Source organism: Monocercomonoides exilis (genome assembly GCF_001643675.1).
Source record: "Monocercomonoides exilis strain PA203 chromosome Unknown scaffold3-2548433, whole genome shotgun sequence".
NCBI classification, from domain to species: Eukaryota; Preaxostyla; order Oxymonadida; family Polymastigidae; genus Monocercomonoides; species Monocercomonoides exilis.
Genome location: NW_027150548.1, coordinates 1465764 through 1484277, shown reverse-complemented (window position 1 = coordinate 1484277; position 18514 = coordinate 1465764). Strand labels below are relative to the sequence as shown.

At 33.8% G+C, this 18514-nt stretch overlaps 5 protein-coding genes across 5 annotated transcripts; 3 read left to right on the top strand and 2 right to left on the bottom strand.

Annotated features, from left to right (window-relative positions):
- Positions 1-5581: 5581 nt before the first annotated feature.
- Positions 5582-6529, top strand: MONOS_12300 (uncharacterized protein; the record flags this gene model as incomplete). Its single annotated transcript, XM_067864910.1, has 1 exon — positions 5582-6529. The coding sequence occupies one exon, from the start codon at positions 5582-5584 to the stop codon at positions 6527-6529; it is 948 nt and encodes a 315-aa protein (XP_067735318.1).
- Positions 6530-6666: 137 nt separating this feature from the next.
- MONOS_12299 (uncharacterized protein) lies at positions 6667-8258 on the bottom strand. The gene is made up of 6 exons (XM_067864907.1): positions 8171-8258; positions 7680-8046; positions 7569-7627; positions 7390-7517; positions 7204-7284; positions 6667-7143 (listed from the first exon to the last, which is right to left on the bottom strand). The coding sequence occupies exons 1-6, from the start codon at positions 8185-8187 to the stop codon at positions 6836-6838; spliced, it is 960 nt and encodes a 319-aa protein (XP_067735317.1). The 5' UTR covers positions 8188-8258; the 3' UTR covers positions 6667-6835.
- A 33-nt stretch (positions 8259-8291) lies between these two features.
- On the bottom strand, positions 8292-13762 carry MONOS_12298 (uncharacterized protein). Its single transcript, XM_067864906.1, has 5 exons — positions 13730-13762; positions 12853-13653; positions 12704-12761; positions 9966-12034; positions 8292-9660 (listed from the first exon to the last, which is right to left on the bottom strand). Exons 1-5 carry the CDS (start codon positions 13743-13745, stop codon positions 8504-8506), a joined length of 4101 nt encoding a protein of 1366 aa, XP_067735316.1. The 5' UTR covers positions 13746-13762; the 3' UTR covers positions 8292-8503.
- Positions 13763-13766: 4 nt separating this feature from the next.
- MONOS_12297 (peptidyl-prolyl isomerase H (cyclophilin H)) lies at positions 13767-14551 on the top strand. Its single transcript, XM_067864905.1, has one exon. It carries the CDS (start codon positions 13843-13845, stop codon positions 14389-14391), a length of 549 nt encoding a protein of 182 aa, XP_067735315.1. The 5' UTR covers positions 13767-13842; the 3' UTR covers positions 14392-14551.
- Positions 14552-15707: 1156 nt separating this feature from the next.
- Positions 15708-16716, top strand: MONOS_16967 (uncharacterized protein; the record flags this gene model as incomplete). The annotated part of the gene is made up of 4 exons (XM_067869845.1): positions 15708-15741; positions 15949-15972; positions 16043-16239; positions 16489-16716. 4 exons carry the CDS (start codon positions 15708-15710, stop codon positions 16714-16716), a joined length of 483 nt encoding a protein of 160 aa, XP_067735314.1.
- Between the last annotated feature and the right edge of the window lie 1798 nt (positions 16717-18514).

Genomic DNA, 18514 nt, shown 5'->3' with positions numbered 1-18514 from the left:
CACATCATTACCTCTGCCATTCGTCGCAGTGTTGCCATCGAAGAAGCAGAATGTGATGAAATTTACTCCATTCATCCAGGAATAAGTTGCTGTGCAGCAAAGCGCAGCACCTCCCCATGAAGTTGAAGTTGATGTTAATTTATTGTTTATGAACTGGCAATCATTAACCAAAAATTGATTTGGTTTGTTTTGTGGAGGATAAGAAAATGTTAAAGAACCAGCAGAATCACCACCAGAATTTGCGATACACCAACATTCGGAAAACAGAAATTGACAAGTTGAGGTCATATAATAGAGGGCAAAATACCAACCAGTCCCAATATTGCTCGTTATTGAACAACTTTTGATTTTGTTTTCCATGAATGAATAATCAGAATTGGGTTGATAACTATAAATATAGGCAGCTCCTCCATTAGCAGCTGAGCAACTTGAAAAATTGGATTTTGAGATATCAATTTTTAACGAAAGATTACAATATAACGCTCCACCGCTAAATCCACCTGTGGTTGAACAATTATCGAATGAGCAAGAAGTGATTGTGAGATTAGCATTTGCACAAGAAACATAAAGCGCACCTCCATTACTACCTCCGCCATTTAAATCATTCCATTCACACCATTCGAAGCGATGGCTGTTAACATCGAATGAAGTCAATCTTCCAGGTGATTTTCTGTGAGTTTCATTTCCTTCATATACAACAGCAGCATTTGGTAAAGATCGAGTTTGGTGGAGGAAAGAGGTGTTGAAGGCAGAAAGAGAAGTGGCAGGGCTGTTGAGGGAAGGGAGGATGGCTCCATCGATGGGGTTGTGGGTGTGTTTGAAGATGGTTGAGTGGATGGAGAAAGAATGCAATTACAGATACATTACAGAAATTTATTTGAGTTGAACAAACTTTTTCGTTCAATATTTCTAATCAGATTGAGAATGAAAAACAAAGAACATATTTCTGCAATGAGTTATTTTCTTTGGAAGGTTGCATTTGGATGAGCATGCGATGGAATATGAAAAGAAAGAGGGAGAGAGCACGAAATGTGCGATGACTTTTTCAATGTGTGTAAGTTATTTGAGGAATAATTTTTTATTCAATTGAAGCATCAAAAAATTTGTCTCAAATATCCATTGGAACAAATCCATGAATAATCACAAAGCATTCTTATCGCCTTTTTTCCGTACAAAGAACTTCATTTATGATAAGAACAAAACAACTTTGTTTTCTTATCTCCCAATGAATATTTTGTGCCAATGACTTTGAATATGTTTGTTGATTTCACATTTCAGAGTTTCATGTATATTTTTTTGTTTGTTTGTTTTTCACTTTCAAAACTTTTTTTCTCTGATGTCCTTTAACTTACCATTTCAAAAGATAATCAAAAATTATGTTTCAGGATTAAAAATGTTATTGCTATTGAATAGTTTGTTTCTTTTTCACACAGAAATACCTTGCTATTATCGACTCATTTTTAATCTTTTTGAGCTATTTCTGTCACAAAGTTTCAACATTGAAACATTCAAGAGTCAAAAATGAATTAATTGAATTTTGAACCTATAATTTTTCTTTAAAAATTTCAGCCACATCAATTTGTTTTCATTCAAGATTTTTTAAGTAAAAAAGTTATTCTATTGTGAAATAGTATTTTTTTTATTTTTTTTAAGCCTCTCAGTTTTCTTGTGTTTTCTGAGTGAAAAACATCCAAATGAAATTTCTTTTTCATCCTGGCCAAAAACTCATGGAAGATTTATCATTGATCATCAAAAAATCAAAACTATCAAAACCAGAAAAAATCGTAAATAAAAACATTTCAGTGAATGGAATTCAAAAACATGAAGAAATCTATTTCTGTATTCAACAATATTTTTGTATTGTTCACTTCTAATTTTGTGTCTTCAAATTGACTTTTTTGATATTATCTATATCATTTGTTCAAATGATTCATAAAAACTGTATTTTTAACTTTGTTCATTGAAAGTCGTTGAATTAAAAATTCAGTTGAGTGTTTTATTCATTCAATGAAGATTGTTTTTAAATCTCGGTTCCCTTCCGATTTTTTTTTTCATACAAACATTATACAGAATATTTTCTTTATGACTTTTCCTTATATTCTTTATTTGCAATAGAATATGGGTGCTAATTCAAACTTTAAAGCTTTTTTTGCTCAAAGCACAAAAATAAATGGATTAACTCATTTCTTTACAAGGGTTGCACTTTTTCCTCTGACCTCTTTTTCACCCCCCAACCCACACACACACCCTTTTTTTGTGGAGCTGGCTACGGCTTAACACAAGCTCGTAACCAACAAAAAATAACTAGATACGTTTATTTTAATATTATTAAACTTATGCAGAAAATATTTTAAAGAAAAATATTTCACTTAAAAATCTCGGTATTTTTTCATTTTATTTTTTGATTACAAAATTGATGGTCTTTCCATGAATATAACATTCTGGAAGTTTTAAGCTACATCAACTTAACTCCTCATATCCTTTTTATTGGTTTTATAACTTTTCACATTTCATAAGTTTCTTTTTCACCTGTTTTCTCATTTCATCGACTTTTCGGAAAAATGAAATTATTATACGAATGATGAATTCTTGAAAAAAATAATTATGATTATCCTTAATACACCAAAAATTATTCAAGATCGAAAAACTTTAATTCAACATCGAATATTCTTTGTCATCAAATATTTTGAAAAAAACCTAAAAATTCATACTCATATCAGTTACTTTTATTTCAAAGCAAGATCTGAGAAATTTGTCAATTTCAATCAGAAAAATATTTTTTGTTGTTTTTTTGGTGTTTGGTTGTGTTCAATAGAATGAATAAGAAAAAATAGAATATTATTTTTTGACTCTTAACATGTGCTCAGAATAAAATAAACAATTTTTGCAAAAAATAAAAGTGATAGGATAATTCATGATCTTGTTTTGTGCACTTAAATACAAAAATTCATTTCATTTACTGAAAATAAAATGTTTTGAATTTCATTTATTGCATTTGAAACTGATAAAATTAAACATTTTCAATATTCAAAATGAGAAAAGAATCGAATGACATCAGTCTTAATCATGGAAAACAGTTGTTAAAAACGAAAGAAAAACATTTCCTATAAATAAACATTTGTCACAATTAACATTTGTTTCAATTAAACTTTTTTAATTTTGACTTTAATTGAAATTCTGAACTTATTATCTTCTTTTTCGATTTCGAATAATTAATTTCGATGTTGAATTAAAGTTTTTCGATCTTGAATAATTTTTGGTGTATTAAGGATAATCATAATTATTTTTTTCAAGAATTCATCATTCGTATAATAATTTCATTTTTCCGAAAAGTCGATGAAATGAGAAAACAGGTGAAAAAGAAACTTATGAAATGTGAAAAGTTATAAAACCAATAAAAAGGATATGAGGAGTTAAGTTGATGTAGCTTAAAACTTCCAGAATGTTATATTCATGGAAAGACCATCAATTTTGTAATCAAAAAATAAAATGAAAAAATACCGAGATTTTTAAGTGAAATATTTTTCTTTAAAATATTTTCTGCATAAGTTTAATAATATTAAAATAAACGTATCTAGTTATTTTTTGTTGGTTACGAGCTTGTGTTAAGCCGTAGCCAGCTCCACAAAAAAAGGGTGTGTGTGTGGGTTGGGGGGTGAAAAAGATGTCAGATGAAAAAGTGCAACCCTTTATATTTTCAGATTACAATATAAATTGGCTGATTTTTTTTGACAAGTTCCTTTTGTTAAATTTTCAAATAGAACAAAAATTTCATTTTTTGCATCAAATTTCTGTTCACACTTATGTAACTTCACTGTAATGATAATTTTAACATTATTTGAGGTTTTGCTTCAATTTTAATGAAAATTCGTGAGTAGGAACAGAAATATGATGAAAATATGAAATTATTATTTTTTTTTGAAAATAAAACAAAAGGAACTTTTCAAAAAAAGAAAAGAAAAGCAAAAGAAAAGACTTAAACTTTTTTTTTTAAATAAAATGGGGGAAAATAGGACTTTCAAGCTTTTTTTGCACAAAACACATAAAAATTACTTCACTCAAAACTTTATTTCACTTCCTCAGATTTCAAAATAAATATGATTTTCATATTTGTCAACAGGCATCGTTGTTATCATAACATGAAGTGTTGTAACATTTCGCTTATGTCAAAAAATGGACTATTTTTTATTTTGTTATTTGTTCTAAAAATATAAAATTTTGCATGAGAAAATTGATTGAAGAAAAACAAACTCTTCAAAAAAAGAAGAATACGTTTTAATATCAATTTCGATCACAAATGAATATGCTTCAACATTTTTGTTGTGTGCGATTATTAACTGAAAATGAAAAAATAAATCAAAAAAAAAAGTCAAGTGAGAATTTCTTTTTTGAACAATTATAAAACAATCACATTATAATTTTGTGAATCCAAGATTTATATTATATATTTAATAAAATTTTCATTAAAATTTTCAAAAAAAAGACTTGAAGTTTTTGTGAAGAAAATTGATCTGAAATATTATATTTTAAAATCAATTTTCAATCAAAAAGAAATCTTATCTGCTGTTCAATTAAAGAAAATTTTTGTTCATCATAAATTGAACATGGATGAATTTGATTTAAACTTTCCATTAAGGAAAAAACTTAGCCTTATTGAAAAGCGCAAACTTGCCTTTTCATTAAAAAGATACATAACTCAGGAACAAAGAAGAAAGGAGAGATACAAAAAAAGTGCATTAAAGAAAAAACAAACATTGAAAGAATTGAGGTTGGAATACCTTGAACAATGCGATGAACGAATCAGTGATACTCACAAGAAATCAGATAATATTATAGAAATTTCCAGCCAGTCAGAAAATGATTCATATGTTATACTGTCTGAAACAAGTGTTTCACATACTTTTAATTCGGTTACAGCAATTTGCGATTATTTGTTATTTTCGCCGATGCAACCTGAATGGATGCTTGAAATACCAGAAGATTTAGAAGAAAATTGGATGTTTGCCCAAGTCCCAAAAGGGGTCCGATGTATTCTTAGATCTGAAAATGGAATTACACATTTGATAAACGTACAACTTCATGATGAAAAATCCAAGAAAACATCATCATCATCAAAAGATATTGATTTCGATAGTATTTTTCCTGGTGGATCATACAGACGCAAAAGTCTGATTTTATTTAACTATTATATATTTTTCAATGCTATTGAATTGGATCGATATAATAATAATAATTATAACATTTTTATTTTTCAATTTTGTATTCAGAGGGGAATTGCTTGCTTGATTGCTTGTGGTCAGAAAAAGAGAAAACAATTTGGATTTTAGACATCTTGGCGTGGAACGGTCAAATATTTAATGAGTGTTCGGCAGAAATGAGGATTTGGATGCTAAATAGCAAATATTCTGAGGTTTTTAATCATCATTATTTGAAACACTTTTCTAAAACTTAACAGCTTGAAGGTCATTGTTTTGATTGCGAACAGATTGGGCAAATAAAGATAAAACTCGTGGAATTTGAATTATTCACGAAAGAAACTAAACAAAAGGCTTCTCAAAGCGAAGAAGCATTTGATAATTCCATGCTTCCATTTTTTCTGAATTGTACAAATGTTGATAACAGCAAAAATGACAAATCATTACTTTTCCCTGTATTATGCTCTCCATTATTTCTGTTCGTGCACAAATCCAGTGCTTATGATTTCGGGACAACTCCATTTTCACTTCTTTTTTCGAGCTTTTCATTTATACAGCTAGATTCATCAAACTCTCCGACAGCAAATTTAATGAGTGGAATCAAATTTGATCATAAAAGCTCACTATCAACATCTGCTCCACAAACTTCTTCCAGTTTGCTCGCAGGCTTTCATTTACGTCAAACGTCAGCAACTTCTGAATCGTCAATCTATTCAGCATCAAGCCTCTTTCAAAGTGCGCCAATGATTCACTCTGAAATGAGCGAAATGAAAACTCCACTCGAAATGGGATATTCCCACCAGGAAACTGTTCCATCACCACTTGCAGCACGATTTCCGCTGTACATTGGAATTCTCCTGCTTTCATCAGACTGTCATCTTTATACGTCCGATTCCCCGCCAATTTGTGTTGGAATAATTGAGCAGCCTTCAATGGAAGTCGAACTTGAAACAAACGATGATCGAATGGATATCGAGGAAGATTTGGACACATCCTGCAAGCAAGATTCATCTTCTCAATTAACACAGGCACTGTATCCCATTAATTTTTCTCGCAATGATACATTATTATCTCCATCTACTTCACAATCTTCCTCCGCGATCAAGCCTTCTTCAAAGGAGGGATATCGTTGCGTTGTTGTCTCATATTCATCATTTTCTTTTTCGGAGCGAAAACTCATCAATGCATCTCTTTTGGGTGATCTACAACTTTATCCTCTTTCTTCGCCTTCGGAGTCAGTTTTCCCTTTATCACCAATTTTTGAGGTAACTTCTCCATTTTCATTGTCAAAACTTCAATTCATCCAGCAACTTACGAATCCGCAATGCACATAAAAGGAATAACCACTTATGTCATTCAACTATAAAAATCTTTATATTAAAAAGAAAGACGACACTTTACGCTTCGCAATCCATTGACCTTTAAATGAACTCAAAAAAGAAGTCAATACACTCTTTTTCAGAAGAAAAAAGCCAATGCCATCTGTTTTACCAAAAGTCAATAAAAAGCAAAAGTATTCAAAGGAAGTACACTCTCAGTCAACAAAAATATGGAAGCAATAACAAATATGTATTTTTTTTTTACAATGAACAGGACTCAGCTCGATCAGAATAACATCAATTTAAATTCATCCAACAGATTCAACCTGCGCCTCCGCTGTTCTGCTTTATTTTCTTTTCGAGCTCTGTGCAGCGTACTTCGAAGACGCGTACGAGTTGCGACAACAGAAAGAAGTCTCTCCCGTTCAGCTCTTCCTTCCGGCGTGGCAGAGTCGCTTTCACTTCTCTCAACAGCAATGAATGAGACTGCATTGCAGTGTGAGCACTGACTTTGCTGGACTTTGCGGAGGAATACGCAGAATATTTCTGCCTTTCTAACGCGCTTTCCACTTCTTTTTCTGTTCCGCGAAGATGAATAAACGTGTTTTCTATTAAATTTGGCTTTTTTTCTAAGATTATCAAAAATTTTTAAATTGTGTTCAAAAAAAAAATTAGAATTGAAAACAAACCACGTTTGATTTTCATAATTTCATTCATTCTGAGGAGTGATCCCAACAAGTTGGCACATATTTCGCAGCAAGGCTGATCATCTGATATATGATAAGTGAATGAACATTGAATAATTATGAATATTTGAACAATTTTTTTAAAAAAACAAAAAATATAATTTCAAAGCAAAACAACAATAATTATACTTCGTTGTCTTTCTCTCACCGTAAATGTGGGTTCCACTGAAATTCCCATGTTTCCGATACAAGATGAACAAAAAGTGCAATTGCAAGCGCAGCATATAACTTTTGTACTAAAGAGTGAAAACGACTGCCTAAAAAAAAGAAACCATTTTTTACAACATAAAATAAGAGACACTGCACACCTACAATTACAACATTTTGAATCAGCCTTTATTTTTCCCTCTTTTTGGATAGCTTGAAACTATCAATCATTTTCTCATATTTTTTATTCCAATTGATAAAAAAGAAAATACCTGCTGAGCTTGAAATTGAAGCTGCTCTCTTCTGGATACCTCAATTCTCTGGCACTCCGAACTTTCTTGACGGAGTTTTTTGAATTTTTCAGAATGAGAAATTATGCGAATATCGTTATGCTTCTTTGCGAATGGAGAAAAGGATTGAGGAGGTGATTGAATCGAATGAAAAAAGGAGCTAGCTGGAGACTCTTTCATATTACGTTCGAAAGAAGGTTTTGGAGCTGATTCAATTAACTCGAGTAATTCAAATGGATCATCTTCTGCATCAAAATCAATTCGAAGAGATGGCCTTGAAGCTTTTGTGTTTGTTGATTGCTGAGGTTTTTTACTTGAATATTCTAACGATGCTTGGAGCATCTGTTGCCTGGGCAGAATTTAATTTATTTAAAGCAAGATGTGGCATGAAAAAGGAACAAATAAAAATCATGTCAAATTTTGTAATAATTATAAACTTAGAAATTATGAAAAAATGATTGACAATTAGACACCTGAGATACGGATCCATAATGAAGCCGCTGATGTCTATCTATCTTTGCCAATTAATAAAAGAACTTTTTACCAATTCTTTTTTGATCAGTCCCGTATATTTTTGAAAGTATTTACTTTTGACAAATTTTTTTATCTGTTTTATCGTAAACAATGAAAAGATCATTAATTACTAAGTTAATAAAAAAAGCGAAATATCAGCTTTAAAACACTGAATGGAAAAAATAACAACATCTCAAATAAATAGCCAACATTAATTCTTTTACAAAAATTTTTTAAAATGCTTATCAAATAATGTTTCATTTAACTTACACTCACTTAACAAATCCAAATTTTCAAGAGTTTCTTGAAATCCCAAGTTTTTCTTTCCTCTCCTTTATCACAAGCAGAATCGCCTCTATTTTTCTCCTGATGATATTCAAAATCTTTCTATTTCTTTTCACACTGGTGTTAGAGAAGTAGTTATAAAGTGGCTCAGAATCCATCATAAGATCTCTGGGAGTGCGGTAGTAGAACGGATGGAGCAGCTTTTCCTGCTCTGAAAGAGGAGGGAAGGAGGCAGAGACAGGAAGAGGGGAAGAGAGAGATGGAAGAGATGGAGATGGGGGAGAAGAGGAAGAGGGGGAGGAAGAGGAAGAGGATGATGAGGGAGATGAGGGAGATGAGGAAGAAGAAGAATTTGAAGAAGAATTAGAAGAAGCTTCATCATCATTAAATGAATGAGATTTCTTTCCCTTTCCTTCCTTGTTGTAATAGAGGGTGTACATTGGATGATCCCATCGTGTTAAGATTGCCTCCAATGCCACATCAACACCAGCATCACAGACAGACATTGTGGCAGCATCGACAATGGAATCATATTCAGAGGAGATGGATGAAGAAATAGATGAAGAAATAGATGAAGAAATAGATGAAGGAAGAAGGTTGGAGAGGTTGGAGAGGTTGGAGAAGTTATTTGGAGTGGATGGAGGGGGAAGAGAGGGAGAAGAAGAGGAAGAAGAAGAAAACTGTGTGGATGAAGAAAATTGATTTGATTGGATATCGTTTGATGAAAGAGGATGAAGTGAAGAATGAGAAGATTCACTTGTTTTATTGTTTGAGACAAAAGATGGAGAAAGATGAGAAGTTGATGTGGAATTGGATGATTTATAAGAAGATGAAATGTCTGGTGTGTTGAGAGAAGAAGGAGAAGAAGAAGCTGAAGTTGTGGAAGATGAAGAATATAAGGAAGAGGAAGAAGAAGAGGAAGAAGAAGAATTTCTATTGTCAGAAGATTTATTTCCAGTTCTTGTTCCATTCATATTTCCATTCACACTCTCATTCTCTTCATTTTCTCCTTTTAGTGAGTTTTCTGAATGTTTTGTGTATTTGCCAGGGAAGAAGACAAGCTCCACAAAGCAGATGGCGTAGAAGAGATAGAATGGGTTGTATATCCAAAACCAATCAATCATCGCACTGAAAATGTTGCGTGAAAGTATCAAGTTGATGTTTTCTGGGGAAAATTTGGAGAGAGAAGGAAGGGGGATGGGGGAAAGAATAAGAGGAATAAATATCATAATTATTAATTCATTGGAGAATGAAGAAATAAAAACAAAATATTAAGGGAAAAAAAGAATGATTACAAACAAAAAAATAAATAAATAAATAAATAAATAAATAAATAAAAGATAATGAAAAAACATAATTACAATAAATATATAAATATCACTAATAAAGCGATATAATCAATAACATCTCATTATCATCACATGTACACTTAAAAAAAAAATATTAATTCATTTATTTAGACAATCATACCAGGACACAACGCCAAGCAGCACAATGCACTGATTGATCCATAGCTATGCGCAGGAGAGGACGAGTTGATCGAGAGCACAATCACATCCACAATCGGCTCGTATTCTGCCGGCAGCTTCTTTGCCTTGTGCATCTTCGCCAGCAGCTTCGCCGTCTGCTTCTGAATGCGGGGGGACTGCTGGTGGATGTAAAAAGGAGAGTCTATCGAATGCATTGCAAACACTCTCCACAGCAATTCTTCGCTTCCTGCTGCTTCTAACTGGAGAATGCCGATTGAGGGCTTGCTGTCGAGAGAAGGGAAGATGGGGACGGAAGCGAGGGTGAGCAGCACTTCCACAGCAGACGCAGCAGAAGAAGAAGAATAGCGGGAGAAGAAAGGAGGAGAAGAGAGAGAAGAGAAATGCTGCAGAACAAGAAGGGAAGGGAGGAGGAAGACGTTGTGGATTACAGAAAAAAGAATGTTGAGCAGGCGGCGCAGTTGTGTGTGTGTTGTTGGGCGGAGGAAAGGATCAAAAGGAGAAAGTGATATGAACTGAGATAAAGTGCAGGGGTTGGAAGGAAAGGGGAGGAGGGGGTTGGTTGTGGAAGAGGAAGAAGAGGAAGATGGAGAAGGTTCAGATGCAGAAGAAGATAAGGATGAGGAAGGAGAGGAAGAAGAAGAAGATGATGATGAATTTTTTGTTGAATTTGGTGAAGGCGAAATGACTGTTGGTGGTGTGAGAAGTGTTGAACAAGTAAAGTTTGTTCCAAATTGGGTTTCTTTTAAAGTTTGAATGGAATCTTCTTCATTGTCTTCTTTTGAATCAAGCGAAGAATAAGATGAAGAAGAAGAGGATGATGTTAATGAAGAAGAAGAAAACGACGAAGAAGATGAACCCACATCATCTTGTTGGTTCACTGTTTCATCTGAATTCACAGTTTTCATGTCATTTTCATTGCACATCTCATTCTCTCTTTTCCATTCATCTTTGTCTTCCTTGTCTAATTCTTTCATCAGATGCATGATGATACACAAAAGCAGCTCAGCCGCATAGATTTGCAGCCATTTTTCGCTCAGAATCATAATCTTCACCAGCACAGGGACAAAACGAAGAAGATGTGCATACGTCTTCATTTCCAATTCTTTCCATTTGATTTGGCACTTGAATTTCGGAGTGGTTGTGAGATTTTGTGCATCAAAGGAGGAATTTTGTGTTTGAAATGAACAATCTTTTTCTTTTCTTTCGTCGCGAACTTGTCCTTCTTTTCCTTTCTCTGCTTTTTCTATATCACTTTCTGTTTTAGAATTCTTTATCCTTTTTTCCTTTTCATTTTTATCATCATCATCTTCTTCCTCTTCTTCCTCTTCTTCTTCTTCACAATCTTCAACCCCAACCTCCTCCTTCTCATACAACTCGTCGAAATTCCTCATCGTCTTCAAGAAGGTGAGGATAAACACGATGTAGCTCTTAAAGTCCTCAATCATCATGCCATCGTCCACTGAATGGCCTGAATGGCGAATAGCAGTCGTCTTCATCGCATTGTACATCTGCGGCACTTGTTCCACACTCCCTTCGCTTTCTGAGAAAGAAGCATTCTTCTCTTCTGTTTCTGCTATTTCTCCTTCTATTTCTTCTTCTCTCTTCTTTTCTTCTTCCTTTCTTTGCCTCTTTTCTTTCTCAGTAGCTGTTTCTACTTCTTCAATTCCCTTTCTCTCTTTCTCTCCCTCACATTCATCTCCATTCAGCCCATTCCCATCAATCAACGGCAGTCTCATCAGCAGCCCCATCTTCCCTTCTCCGCTTGTCTCTCTCTCGCTCTCTTCCTTCTGCAGCTGCTTCAGAACGTCTGGGAGAAGCTGCTCGAACTTGTAGAGGACATAGTTCAGCATGAATGACTCAGAAAACACAGTCACTTCCTTGAACTTTGCGACGCATTCAGGAAGCGGCTCGGGTTTTGTGCGGAGGATGAGGTCGAGAATTTCAGAGTGGAGGATGGAGAAGAGGGAGATGATGATGGTGTCCTGGTAGAACTCGATCATGTCGTACAGCGAGTCAAAGGCATTCTTCGCGGTGAGCTTGTCGGCGTGGCTGGAGAAGTGGAAAGAGAAAGAGCGTGTATGTTTGTAGGAGAAGGAGAAGGAGAAGGAGAAGGAGAAGGAGAAGGAGAAGGAGAAGGAGAAGGAGAAGGAGAAGGAGAAGGAGAAGGAGAAGGAGAAGCAGTAGGAGAAGCAGAAGGAGAAAGAGGAAGAGGAAGAGGAAGAGGAAGAGGAAGAGGAAGAGGAAGAGGAAGAGGAAGAGGAAGAGGAAGAGGAAGAGGAAGAGGAAGAGGAAGAGGAAGAGGAAGAGGAAGAGGAAGAGGAAGAGGAAGAGGAAGAGGAAGAGGAAGAGGAAGAGGAAGAGGAAGAGGAAGAGGAAGAGGAAGAGGAAGAGGAAGAGGAAGAGGAAGAGGAAGAGGAAGAGGAAGAGGAAGAGGAAGAGGAAGAGGAAGAGGAAGAGGAAGAGGAAGAGGAAGAGGAAGAGGAAGAGGAAGAGGAAGAGGAAGAGGAAGAGGAAGAGGAAGAGGAAGAGGAAGAGGAAGAGGAAGAGGAAGAGGAAGAGGAAGAGGAAGAGATATATGCATATAGAGAGAAAAAGATAAATAAAAGAATCGACATGATCAGTTATTGATATTCAATGAATTTATAATAATTATAAAAACATAGAAAAAATAATGAAATAAAAATAACTAAAAAAATAGAAATTTAAATAAAAGCATACAAAAGCATCATCATCAAAAGAGGAAGGTATCCGCAATCAATGAGCATCTGTATATTTGCTATCAAACAAGTATAGGCAATAATAAAATTTGAGTCAAAATTATTTCCAATCAAAAAGAAAGAAAGGAAAATTTAAAAAAAAAAGCATACGCTCAATCTGAGAAAAAAAATAAATGGAATGGCAAAGCGTTTTGATGTTGTTGTCGTCCATTGGCGCACTTAAAGCAATGTCTCTTATTCGGATGAGAGGTACAGCAAATGATGGAGGTGCATTGACGCCTCTTAGAAGCAGAAGCATAATGTCAATTGCAGTCATTGCATGACTCTCAGCGTCACAAGTCATAACAAATTCCATCAAATAATCCCACATCCCAGACTTTCTAAATGCGGGCTGCACGAGCGAAGGAGACCCAAATTTTGTCTTTATATTGCTATAGACAGCTAAATTCAGGTTTGTTTCCATTAAATAAAAAAATGAGTCTCCTTCTAATGGTAGCATGGATAGTACTTTTGGGTTTTCACATAAACATGAATTTGCCACAAATGCAGGAAGCGCAGCTTTCCCATCATTGGTAAGTCGATAGCAACCTACCGATGCAGCTCTTGATTGTTGTTGAATTCCAGAAAGCAAAACTTTAAGCAAATCATTAAAAATTTCAATTCTAGTTGAGGGAAGTATGCACTTTGAAGTTGACTTAATAGACCATATCAAAAAAGTGATCAATTCTGATTGTATATCTTCTGAAACAGTCCACAATTTTTGATGAAGAATTTGCAACAGCTTAAATCCAAACAATTTTGCTTTTTCTGCATCATCATCGCCAATTTTGTGGTATAAAAGCCTGATAGATTCAATAAAGCTTTCATCGTCGTCTGTGTCGAGTCCTGAAATGTAAGACACATTTGTCAGACGAGTTTCTGTTTGAGGAGAATCAGGGATAAATGGCACAGCTTTAGCAAAACAGAAAATGCAAAAAAATAAAAAAATATAAAGATGATTAAATTTTCAATTGTTCAAAAAGCATACACAACGATAAATCCATTTATGAAAGATCCATATGTCCATACTAAAATATTCAATTTATCTTTTTCCTGTTTTTTCGATTTATTTTTCTAATTAAAAACAATTAACATATTGTTATGATTAATCCAAGATACATAGCTCCCCCAAATCCAGATAACCCGATTGTTTTTTTTGATATTTCAATTGGAGGTAAAAAGACTGGAAGAATAACAATGGAATTGTTTAAGGATGTTTGTCCAAAGACAACGGAAAATTTCCGTCAATTTTGCACTGGCGAAGCAAAAAAAGGAAAAATACCGATTGGATATAAAAATAGCACGTTCCATCGAGTTATTGCAGGATTTATGATTCAAGGAGGAGATTTCATTAAGCATGATGGAACAGGTTTTTATAGCATATATGGAGACACTTTTCCTGATGAATCTTTTGAATTAAAGCACGATTGTTCTGGTCTTTTGTCAATGGCAAGCAGTGGCATCGATACAAATGGCTGTCAGTTTTTTATTACTTGCGCTCCTGCCCCTTGGCTTGATGGGAAGCATGTTGTCTTTGGGAGAGTCATAGATGGCATGGATGTTGTTAGAACAATTGAAGCTGTTCAGATTACTCTGGTTACAAAAAAACCAAGAACAACAGTTATTATTACTGAGTGCGGTGAAATATGAGGATCGTGTTCTTTTTGAGTACTTTACTGGATTTGAACATCAAGAGAAGCGGGGATATGTAAAATAATAATCCACTTCAATTTTTATCATTTCATAAAAACAATTTTGTTTTTTTGTTTTTTCAATTTGTAAACTGAACAAGATGGTAATGCAATGTTGATTTAAGCGAATCTGAGCAAAATTATAATTATCAAAATTTGATTGCACAATTACATAAATGAAATGGAGTCCAATTGGCAATTGAATGATATGATAGCAATGTTTTGAAATGGGAAATTAGGTAAGGGAATAACAGAACAATAATAATTTTTTTTTATTTTTATTTTTATTTTTATTTTTATTTTTCTATTTTCAAATATTTTATTTGATGAATTGTAAATAGATTTTTTTTATTTAAATAAACCAGGTTTATTCAAATGAATTCATGTTTATTCGAATAGGTCTTGTTTATTTGAATTAACTGAGTTCATTTAAGATAGACTGAGTTTATTTGAGTTACGAAATTTTAGATAAAAAACAAGTATTTTAAATGTATCAAAAATTGATTGCAAAAACAAACATATATTATTCGAATCATAATAATGTTGTTTTGTAAATGATTTTTGATGTATTTATAAAATTCTTCCCTTATTAAAGAATCCATGATGGAAATTGAACCAAAAAATTCTTGAAAACCTATTAAAGATTGAAAACATAAAAGTCTCACGTTATTCATATTTCTTCACTTTTCTTTGCACACGATTTTGATCATGCTCTTTGTGTAAAAAGCAGGAATCTTTATTGCTGAGGATTTACAGATGATTTATATTGACTTTGAACTTGTTGAACAAGTGAAAACGTCCAAAAACGAATTATTTCATTGAAATGATAATACACATGAAAACATCGCAAATGCTTTTGCATTCTTCTAATATAATGAACTGGATGTTGCAAAAAACAGTTTGTTTGATTTTTGAAAGAAGAGATAAATAAAAAAGATTTGCTTCACTGCATTCAATCACATTTCATAAATACTCATCGAGGAGCATGCTGGAGAGTTGAATTTAGTGAATCTGTCCAGATTGAACAATTTTTTTTACAGCTGGGTGATTATTTTTGAAATCAAATTTTCTCTATCAAAATTTTCGGTTCCAAAAATTCACTTGAATGTAAACAAATGAATTCTGAAAAATGAAAAGGTTTATTAGAGACATCTGCATCTTTATTTAAGCCAAAACATTTATTTTTTAAATAGTTGTGATTATTTTTGTATCAAAATACAAAATCTCTTCCCTTAGACAAACAAACTTTGAAAAACATACACACCGAAATAAATTATGATTTTAAAAATAATCACCCAGCTGCACACGAGTTTATCCAAGGAGAAAACAGAAAACGCGCAAGTAGTTGATGCACGCAAAATGTGAAGTTTGATGTATCGTTCTCGCTTATTGCCTTTTCCTTTTTTGAGGTGAGCCTCTATTGTTTTCTCCATTAAACCTCAACAAGAAGCATTTATGTGGATTGCGAAGTCATTAATCAAGCGCATCACTAATCTCCTCCACTTTTTGTGTTAAGTGATAACAGGACTCCAAAGATCGTGTATGTGGAGAGTCCATTTATTTTTTAATGTTGATTTGCTTCGATTTTTGTTTTCATTTCATTTGGGAAGATTATCATGCTGGATGCATGATAATTGAGCTTATTCAATACCATCCTAATTTCGTTACGCAACATGTCCAACTGCCCCATCGTCGAAGAAGCAAGCAGTGCCAGCCACTCTCCAAATACCACTTCCTCATTTTCCATCTTCAAATCGATGTTGAAGGGCATTGTGGAAACAGAAAAAGAAGCCATCAGTTCCTTAAAGTTTGGACGACGCTCGGGGAGATTATTGCAAACGATTCAAGCGCGAAATGCTTCCGTTCGAGCAGTATTGAAAATATGATTGAAATGCAAAATCACTTTAGTTGCTGAGAGTTACTGGTTTTTTATCAAATTCACACAGATCGTGTGCAGTTGCTCAAGTGGAGAAGGGAAAGTTGCAAAATAAATTTGAATGCGAGTGTAAACAGCATCCTAGAGTTTATGTTCCAGAATATTTAATGTTACAATAAGCCGGTTAGCCAAGTGCGAGATATCTTTGTTGTGTGCAGGAATATTTCAGGGCAGATGAACATGATGAAATTCCTGATCAACATGCGAAAAGGAGTGTTCAACTGGACCAATGCTATCTTCGAGTTCGACAGAATGAGTGAAGAAGAGTTCGGGCTGATCTCATTCATCATCACACATCAGTCTGTTGTTGTGCCTGCGTTGTCGACTGGTTTCGAGCCTGGAGGCTGAAATAGCACTTTTCATTGCTTATTTGCAAGGGAAATGCGTGCCACAAACGAACATGGACTGGGATATATAGCGTCGAGTTAGTGTGTGCTGTTGTTGTTGAGCGTGCTGAGCGATTTGAGGATATAGTCTTTTTATTTGTTGAAGTCAACCACATCTTGTCAAAGAATGGGCTTAGAGCGTTATTAGTTGAAATTGGTTTGGATACTTCGATCTTTGGAATGGAACATAAGGATTTTCGACGCATGAGGACTCTAACGAGAAGAACAGGGCTGCGAGAACTTTTGCTGCTGTTAAAAGAAGATGGAGCTGTGTTGCATGCAATGAAAGAAGAAAAGAGAAGACAATGTCGATGATGCAGTTCAATAACTTTTTTGTTTGGTCAAATGAATCGACTTCTGTTTCGATGATCTTTCTGCAGACGCCGATTGTCATGCTAAACTGCTCATTTGTTGTCCGCAGGACACATGCCGAAAGAGGAAGAACAAAGTCGATATTGCGCTGCTTAGCTGCTCGAGTATGTGCATGATTGTTTGATATCTGCGTTGATGGATCTTCTTCATTTGCCAGCTCAGATACTGCTAATAGAGTGGAACAGAAGAGCAGCCAGAATAGATCTGCTGTATATTTCGTGAAGCGTTTATGCTTCGATGTGAACTCACACTTAATGTTAATGCAGTGCTTTGCTGTGTGGAGACAATCGAGAAAAACGAATTTCACGAGATCTGGTTTGTCTTATAAGCAGAAGCTCATGGTGTCATTCCCTCGTCAATACTCGAAGGCTTGCCAGACGAGGCAGAAGTCACTGTTTGGATTCTGTTTGGACCGATCTGTTAGGCATCCACTTATTCTGTGGTGTTGAAGAACAGAAGCAAAACTCTGACAAGAAAAGAAGGAAAACTTGTAGAAGGAACAAATGAAGGGAATACACTTTGGGAACTGGTTGTTATCATAATAACTGTTGTTATTGCTGATTATTCTGTAAACAGCTTTGATTATGTTTGCTGTTTGACGAAGGAAGGCAAATTGACGAGCATAAGATTTGGTCGAAATTATGTTTGATGCAGTGAAGAAGGATCAAAAAGTGTTTGAGGTTGTTACGACGAAGTGTCATAAGATGAGCAATAGGGAAGAACAGAGAAGGAGGAAGAAAAGAAGAATATTTAAAATATAAAAGAAATAAATCGAAAAAAGAAAATACAATTTTTGCAGTCAACGGAGAAAGTGGAGAAAGAGAAAACACACCAATCTATCGACTCGATTGAGCGCTTTAGAAATATATGCATTCTTTGTTGCACATTACTCCACAAACATCAATAGAAGCAATTATTTGTTAAAAATATTTTATTTCACAGTGATCAAATAAGAAATAAAAAGCCAAAAATTTTATTGAATATCAAGAAAAAATTATGAATATTCTATATTTCACATCGTTTCTATCAAATAAAATCTTCTTTTTGCATGTCTCAAATTTTGTTAGAGAATATTGGAAAATCACAATTAATTTGGATTTTTCAATTATTTTGTTTATAAAGTTAAAGATGAAACGAATAAATATTATCATTAGTGTTCACAATTTTTTGATGTCTTATTTATTAAAGTGTATCGCACTTTATACAAGTGTCACTTCAACCATTTAAAATAACATGACTTCATTAAAGAAAAGCCCAGTTCATTCAAATAAGTTGAATTTATTTAATTAGAAAAAATCTATTCACAATTCATCTGTTATTTTATATTTCTTTATTAAAAAATTTTTGTAATTTTAATAGTGATTCTTTCAAATATCATTCTTCAAAAT